The sequence below is a fragment of the Mugil cephalus genome, chromosome 1 (genome assembly GCF_022458985.1).
Source record: "Mugil cephalus isolate CIBA_MC_2020 chromosome 1, CIBA_Mcephalus_1.1, whole genome shotgun sequence".
NCBI classification, from domain to species: Eukaryota; Metazoa; Chordata; class Actinopteri; order Mugiliformes; family Mugilidae; genus Mugil; species Mugil cephalus.
Window position 1 is genome coordinate 5767954 of NC_061770.1, and position 8435 is coordinate 5776388.

General features: G+C 41.9%; 1 protein-coding gene across 2 annotated transcripts; it reads left to right on the forward strand.

Annotated features, from left to right (window-relative positions):
* The first annotated feature begins 978 nt into the window (after positions 1-978).
* Positions 979-6241, forward strand: LOC125015532 (isocitrate dehydrogenase [NAD] subunit gamma, mitochondrial-like). 2 transcript variants are annotated; one of them, XM_047597491.1, is made up of 12 exons: positions 979-1108; positions 2034-2075; positions 2365-2370; positions 2487-2584; positions 2669-2784; positions 3880-3940; positions 4059-4191; positions 4287-4420; positions 4545-4647; positions 4787-4933; positions 5050-5205; positions 5401-6241. In XM_047597491.1, exons 1-12 carry the CDS (start codon positions 1040-1042, stop codon positions 5527-5529), a joined length of 1194 nt encoding a protein of 397 aa, XP_047453447.1. In that variant the 5' UTR covers positions 979-1039; the 3' UTR covers positions 5530-6241. The 2 variants fall into 2 exon arrangements, with proteins under 2 accessions (XP_047453447.1, XP_047453455.1); XM_047597499.1 differs by lacking the exon at positions 2365-2370.
* Positions 6242-8435: the final 2194 nt, after the last annotated feature.

Consider the following 8435-nt stretch of genomic DNA (forward strand, 5'->3'; position numbering starts at 1 on the left):
AAAAGAATACAAATTGACCAAAAAGTGACTCACATTGATGACACGATATCTACTAAAAACAAATAAGCACAAAGCAATGCAATCTGAGTAGAGAATGACTGCAAAAAGACACGAGGAAAAAAAAACGAAACAAACACAAAGTGACACAAAATAGAATAGAATATAGTGAAAAACAACAACCATGACTAGAAAGAGACATGTAACTAGTGTGAGTAGAGAACGACAACAAATAGAAAGACAATAATAATATGAGTCAAAACAACCATGAAAAAGAAAAGAAAATTAAAAATAATAATTACGATAAAGGAGGGCAAGGAACCATATATGGTCACGTCAGCACACATTCTAAATTGTTTCCCTGTGCCTTTCTGTGAAGTGTAGAAGCATGTGGGTTTCATTCAACCAATCAGAGAAGAAGGAAACATTCTCAGATCAAATCAGGGTCTAATCAGGTCCACCTCTGAATGAACACTGAGCATAACTGCTTTATTAGATACCACGAAGAAGAGGCCTGATGTTGTCTAATGTGATAATATTTACAAGTGTCTGAATCAGCACTTATGTTCTAATGGACTGAATACATGTTTACATTTATTTACCACTTAAGGGCAAGGAACAGTATATGAAAACATTAAAAAAAAAAGAACATTTTCACAGAGTAGAAAAGCTTCATTATGCCCTACTATAACACTCTAGAGTTGAAGTTTAGAATTTCCCTTTCAAAGGATTAAACAAAAAAAGATTCAAACATCCAAACAAGTGCCATGCTGTTGTGTCACGGTTTGTCAGGATGTCTTGTTTGTCTTGGTCCTGGTTGGGATTTTTTTATGAATCTTATTATTTTTTATTAAATATATTTATTATTTATTTATTTTGTCCTTTTTGTTGTTCCGTGAAGGCCAAAAATCTATATGGAATAAATCAATCAGGCGTTGTCCTAGTTGAATTGCGTGTGCGCGCAAGCGTGCGTGCGTGAGGGTAAAGAGATTAAGCGTGAACGCGCAGCTCGCTCCCGTCTCCTCCATCTATCCGCGGGGACATGACGGCCCAGTCTGTGCGCTCTCTGTCCGGATTGCTGAAGCCTCTGCTCAGACACCGGGTGCCGAAGGTAGGGGCAGTTTATGAGTTGAGCAGGAGTCGGACAAGTGTTGAACCGAACGTGTTTGGAGTCACGGAGAGGTTCACTGGTTGAAGTGGTAGCGGGGCGGCGAGGGTAGCTAAGCAGATTAACGGCCGGTTGGTTGGTTGGTTAACTGAGTTTAATGTCGCTGTCCGTTCAGCACCACCGTCTATCACACTGTTCACTTTTTACATTTACTTCACAGCTTTATACAGGAATAAGGCTGCACGAGGAAACCGAGTGAGCCCTGAATTATTCACACACCACAGCAAAGCCAAGCTAACTTCTCACATTACACACCGCTTTCAAATACATGTACTGAAAAATTACTTTAAAGTAATTTAAAAATTACAAAACAAAATTATATCAGTTCATGAAGTCATAAAAGAGAAAACCTCAATATGTTTGTGGTTTAAAAAGTTCGTTGGACAAATTAAATTTGTACTATTTTATGGTACTTTATTAACCAATAACCTGCTATAATTAGGAAAACATGCAACTGAATATCAGCACATTGTGCTTTAAAGTGTTATTTTCCAGATTACACTTGATTTTGTTGTTTATTATCACATCATTTTGTCTTCTTTCTGACAAATATCATTAGTCCAATAGCATAGAGTCATATTTGGACGTCTTCAGGAAAAAAACGTAGGCAATTATTCTGTTAGGGTAACAATGTGTTGGTCTCTAGCATCACCACTGTGTTTCTATTGTTTCTAGCAGATGATGAGAGGCGCTATGTATTTCATCTTGGTTTTGAGAATTATCAATGCTTTTTAGTTGCTCGGAGAACAGAACAGCAACAGTGACACAAAAAAAGTATAAATTCAAACGTGGCCTTGATGCCAAAATACCAAACTTGGTTTTAATGTGCATGCTCTCTGCAGGTAACCACTTTTTTCTGTGTTCTCAGGTCTACAGTGCTGCAACATGTAAACAGAAACACACTTACACGGTAAGTTGTCTAAAATAAATACAGCTTTGATTGGATGAGGATTTGAGAGCGGGTTCGGGGGCACGATCCACATGTCTGCACCACGTTTACCTATGACCTTCCCAACGTGAGATAAACCCACTGTGATACACCCTCAGATATTCACATACGTGCTGAGATGTGTTTTACTGTGCACAATGTGACATCTCTGTGATGTCACCAGGAACATGCATGTCCCCTCTTTGTCCTACTAACCTTGATGTTTCTCTCCTCTGCCTGAATCCCTCCTTCATCTGTCCAATCACAAAAGACCATAGTGAGTATGGCTGCTGTAGAGTCATGTATTTTGGTTTTAAAGAATAGCCAAAAGATCGGTTTAAGGTTGGTTTATTAGTTTGGTAGAGCTGCACCTACAGTGTTTGTATCTTCCAGCCTCCACCCGCTAAGTATGGAGGCAGACACACAGTGACTCTGATTCCTGGCGACGGCATCGGACCGGAGCTGGCCAACCACGTGAGAGCACTATTCCGGTGAGTGTTCGCCTACATTTTCTCGGTCAGTAAAAGCCTCCGCCCTGTCGCGCTGAGGTGCCCTCCGTCTGTGTTCGTTGTCAGGTTCTGCTGTGTGCCGGTGGACTTTGAGGTTGTCAATGTGGACTCGACTAAGGCCTCAGAAGATGACATCAGTAACGCCATAATGGCCATCAGACGCAATGGAGTGGCACTGAAAGGTCAGGTGTGGCAAAATGTGACGTCAGAAAATATAAGTGACATTTTTACCATTTTATATAATGTAGAATAAAACTAAAGACACCAGCAGTGTATGGTTAAAGAAGCAGCAGCTTTGAACGATGTTAGCCTTTCCTTAGCCAGCTTCATCCAGTTTTCTGTTTTCTTTTGCTATTCGGCTACTATAGTCATTTGTGTTACGGTGAGGACCCCTCAAAATTTCAACAAAGTTTCTTCAACAAAAAACAGTGTCTCACATGAGGACCATCCCTGTAAAGAAAGAGGAGAAGCCCCATAAATCAACATTTAACAGTCTTTAACAGACTTCATGAAGGAACTGGAGCAAAGAACTAGATTTACAGAAGGAAATTTATAAGAAGAGAAGTGATCTGACCTAAAAACACAATGAATGCCCATTAAGAGATGAGATGAGGGGCGAGATGGTGCAAGGAGTGCATCTTAGATTAAAAATAAATAAATAAAAATGAAAAAACTCTAATAAGAAGATTTCACTTTATTTACAATAACGCAAAATTAAATGGTGAAAAAGTACATTTCCTGAGATACAGACAGATTATTGTCCTGAGGATGTAGTTGGTCCTTTAGGAGCGGAGGAAAGCCAGCAGCAGTGCTGAAGTTAGATGTTTGAGGGTTTGGCCAACACCCTCCTCAATTAGAAGACAACCCATGCTGGTCCTCTTCATCAGAGAAGATAAAGAGAAGGGGAACAGATGTTATCAGCATGTGACACACAGAGTAGGAGCTGGTTTCAGCAGAAACTGTAGGGCTGGTCAGGTATGACCAAGGAGCAGAGTGACGGAGGGCTGCTACACATGACCTGACCTCTGCAACCACATTTACCACCTCACCATGCTAATTAGCACCAAACGCAAAGTGCAGCTGAGGCTTGTGAGGATGACATTAGCTTAGCAGGTGTTTGGTCATAGAGAAGAAAGAACAAAAAGGGCTGGAGGAATTCAAATTTTGACCTCACTGTGGCATTAAATCAAAAGTCAGACTTCACAGTCGTGAAAAATAAATTCACGCTTTTTTCATATCCATTTTAAATTATTTTCCATTTATGTTCATTTGTCCAGGAAACATTGAGACCAACCACAACTTGCCACCTTCCTATAAGTCCAGAAACGGCCTGCTCCGGTGAGTGCACTGCTTCTCATCTTCATTATCTAAGTCGGTTTCAGTAGCAGCCACGGACAGCTGTGTGCTCTCCCCCTTCTCAGCTCCTAGTTTCCATCTCTCCTCTTCCTCCCCGCAGTACCACTCTAGATCTCTATGCCAACGTGATGCACTGCCAGTCTCTGCCAGGAGTGAGGACGCGACACCGAAACGTTGACATCATGATCATCAGGGAAAACACAGAGGGAGAGTACAGCAGCCTGGAGCATGAGGTGTGTGTGTGTGTGTGTCTGTGTGTTAATGTGCTTCATTACGTGTGTTAATGGTGAAGCACCTGTAACACTGTGTAACTGATCCGTCTCTGCAGAGCGTACCGGGCGTCGTTGAGTGTCTGAAGATCATCACCAGGACCAAATCTTTACGCATCGCTGACTACGCTTTTAGAACGGCTCGAGAGAAAGGACGCGGTCGAGTCACAGCTGTGCACAAAGCCAACATCATGTCAGTGTCTAATTGCTCAAAGGCTCAGACTGTGTTTTATCCCTTCTTCCACTTTATTTCATTTCCGTTCCTTTAAAAACACACACACACACACTGATTTTACTTTATGTATGTCCTGGAACAGGAAGTTGGGTGATGGCCTCTTTCTGGAGTGCTGTAAGGAAGTTGCCAGTGGTTACCCTGAAATCACCTTTGATAGCATGATTGTGGACAACACCACCATGCAGGCATGTCCACTTCATTGTACCATCAAGCGCCGTGTTAGATCAGGAGACTGTGAAGCAAGGCTGCAAGAATCCCTTCATCTACTGCACTTTTCTAGTTACGTATTTACTGGAACGCTATCGTTTTTTGTGTGTTTCGTAGCTGGTTTCTAAGCCTCAACAGTTCGACGTGATGGTCATGCCCAACCTGTATGGCAACGTTGTGAGCAATGTGTGTGCCGGGTTGGTGGGCGGACCGGGCCTGGTGCCTGGGGCCAACTATGGAGACGACTACGCTGTGTTTGAGACGGTAAGACAAGGTGACTGCGGGTCCCGAAAAGCCCTAAATCCAGCTACCGCACAAAAAATCAAACAGTCAGTCGTATCTGCTGTCGTTTGATTGGCTGCGCTGCCCACTCTGTGCAGGGCACCAGGAACACCGGGAAGAGCATCGCAAACAGGAACACAGCAAACCCCACGGCCATGCTGCTGGCCTCCTGTCTGCTGCTGGACCACCTGAAGCTCCACGCCTACGCCAACATGATCCGCAGAGCCATCCTGTCCACTGTCACCGAGGCACGGGTACGCCCTGAATGATGGCGGGTTATAAGTCAATGACGAGATACATGTCAAAAGCATTGTCCTATTCTCAAGTCCTGGTTTGTAATCGAACAATATCAGTCAAAGCAATCAGAGCAGAAGAATGTAATCATTCATAGATGATGCAGACTTTCCACCTTCATTCAGTGATCCCAGTGTCATCTCCTTCTTCTCCAGCTGCACACTGCTGACCTGGGAGGACAAGGCTCCACGTCTGAAGTGGTCCAGTCCATCATGAATGCTGTTCAGAGCACCGGACCCCGCACACTGAGCATCCAGGAGCCAGACACCACTCAGCACGGATAATTATAACCGTGTGCAGTAGATGATATGTATTATATAACTGCACTGTGTGGTTTTTATTTAATCTAAAGGTTCTGTAGTTTATAAAGCCCCATTTTTGAAGCTGAGATACATAACAACACTATATTATAGACAGATTCCTGAGCACTTTATTTCCATCTATACTTTCTGTAAACTTACCATCATAATGTTTACTGAATGAATCTGCTGCACCTGTTACAGTTCCACTCAATCTTTTATGTGTTTTAGTTTCAGTTAGTTATCATTGAGTGAGACTATTTCTCTTTCAAGCATTTTAACATGAATGTATCTGGAGAAGGTTTGGACCATTAAATGTTGAGATGCTTCGAAAGTCAGAGTTTGGCTTTGAATCAACTTGGTGCACTGGCTCATCTGGGCCACATGGAGGCCACGCTGTCCACAACCACAGCGTCTGGTGTTTCGCTGAATGAAAGTAGCTCATTTAATAACTTATCTGTCCCAGGAGTAGGAGGACCCCTTAGCGTCTGTAGCAGGCCTGGAGTGAAGAAATGCAGGCCATACTACTAGTAGCACAGGTTCAGTTATTCAATGATAAAAGGTCAGCATTCAGAGATTGTTTTCCTCAGTTTAGTGCCCTTACAACAGAAAACAGACCCTTCTTAAGTTTTTGTAGGAAATGTTAAACAAGTTCAAACAGTGCTAACTGAACGTTAATAAATGAAGGTTGGGCAGATCAGGTTGTTTCTCAGATCAGATGTTGTAAACTGGACAAACAGTTCAATATAATATACAATATACGTTCACAAATCTTGTTTGAGACTTTTTTCTTTTGCTACATTTATTATTTTGTGCGATGTTTTTTTGGGTGAGATGTAATAAGGTGCTTCGATAAAAAGAATGAAGTAAAATTACTTTTCAGCTCTAAACTGCCTGTACAGTATCACATTCCTGAATGAGCACAACACAGATTATGTTAAACAAAGATAGGAAAGAGACTTGGACTCTAACATTGCTGAATGCCTGGAAAACACAGCATTCTTCCACTTGAAAACCCTGATGTAATATCTTATCACTTCAGAAGTAAAAAAAAAACTGGTTCTCAACTCTGCTACTGGAGAGAACGTGTACATGTCTTTCTGGCCGTATCCTTCTATTCAGACTTTTTGGAAAGACATACTCCCAATAATCTCCAAAGGTTTGGGTTGTAGCATCAGTACAACATCTCTATTTCTTGTGGGAAACGACAGAAAAGACCTAGGGACTAGAGGCAACACAAACAACCTGTAAGGTTGCTGCTCTCTTTATCAATATTGTGAATCACGTACATTTTCTGGAACAGATTATCTACTCCTCACTTACAAAAAGAAATTGAAGGGAAACACTGGAAGAAAATGGTCAATTCATTTAGCCAATGAGACAAATAAGGACGGATGTGTGACCTGTACTTTTGGTAATTACACCTGCTTCTTCGTGGGATCCACCAGCTTGAACTCTTGTGTAGTTTTATTTTCAATTAAAAAGTCCATCCATGTTTTATCCATTCATATATATATATATATAAAAATAACCTGGAAATATTTGTTTCAAAGTTGAATCCTAAAACAACAACAACACAAAGCTACAAAGCTATCCTAAAGAACATCTATTGCACTTAAATGAGAAAATGAAGTAGGTACAATAAATGCAAAACTAACCTAAAGATATGGAGGTCAATAAAGATGATTAACATACTTTCTAGTCATTTTATCATAGATAACCGTTTAAAAAAAATACAAAAAAAGCTATTTTTCAAATCCTTTTTAAAGGTGCTTGAGCACCCCTATAAATGGGCTAGACACGGCTATGCTACATGATATCATATATATATATATATATGTGAGAAAGAGAGAGATTATATAATATATATTATATAACATTGTAATAATATAAAATATTTATTCTGTTAATTCTGTGTTCAGTATTCAACATGGTCAGTGCTTCAACGCTACACAACCAGGTTAAAAAAAATCAACAAGGCTGCAGGATCACAACTTTTATCGATACTGTTATTAGTATATTTTTTTATTTTGGTTTCAACATGCACGTCTTCTCCGTAAACCTCGCGTCTTGTTCATTAGAGGCAGACCAGCAGGCTGAGCCAGGCAACAGCTGGAGCCACAGACTTTGAACAAAAATCTACATTTTCCTTCCTGCTGGAGCCTCACATGCACAGAGCACCGTGGGAGGTGACCTCGGGAACACTTTCTGGTCATTTCAGGGGACTTTTCGACAATACACGTTTGACGGGGAAAGCGACGCTGAATCACAAGTTAATGAGCTCGGATCAAGATAGCTGACTCTCAGAGGTGCCTTTGCAGAGATGAGAAGTGTTGTTTACTAGCAGCAGAGACAGCCGAGCAGCCTCATGTGCCACTGTTACTGTGTGTATGTTTAAGGTCGCTCACCGGGGCCCCTCGATAATTAGAGGCTTCTCCAAATGAGGGAGCAATTGGGAGGAAGAAAACAGATTACTGCCCTGTCAGAGAGAAAGAGAGAGACACACACACACACACACACACACACACACAGAGAGAGAGAGAGAGAGGTGGAATGCAGGAGACGGAGGGGGGAGTAGAAACATGGGAGAAAGGGCGAGAAAGAAAGAGGCCGTTGAGAAAGACAACTCTCCTCCTGTTGTTGCTGCCTCTCATTTCTCTCCGAAAACCTTACATCCCATCTGTCACAACATCTGACGCCGTCTCTCCTCCCTCTCCCACTCTCCGCTTGTTTCCACCCCTCCTCGACCACCCGCTGACGCTAAATCACACGTACACATACGAGCCAACGCGTGGCACGGAGCCTCTTTGATGATCATCCTCATTTGATCCGCTGGTGTGTGCCACTTGTCTTCTGCTCCGAGAGCGGATCAAAGAGAGAGCAACATGTTT

Excerpts from the sequence above, each read along its gene's own strand:
- LOC125015532 (XM_047597491.1), top strand. The coding sequence starts at position 1,040 with ATGACGGCCCAGTCTGTGCGCTCTCTGTCCGGATTGCTGAAGCCTCTG. Across the intron at positions 4,192-4,286 it reads ACAGCAGCCTGGAGCATGAG|AGCGTACCGGGCGTCGTTGA; the intron begins GTGTGTGTGTGT and ends CCGTCTCTGCAG. Across the intron at positions 4,934-5,049 it reads ACTACGCTGTGTTTGAGACG|GGCACCAGGAACACCGGGAA; the intron begins GTAAGACAAGGT and ends CACTCTGTGCAG.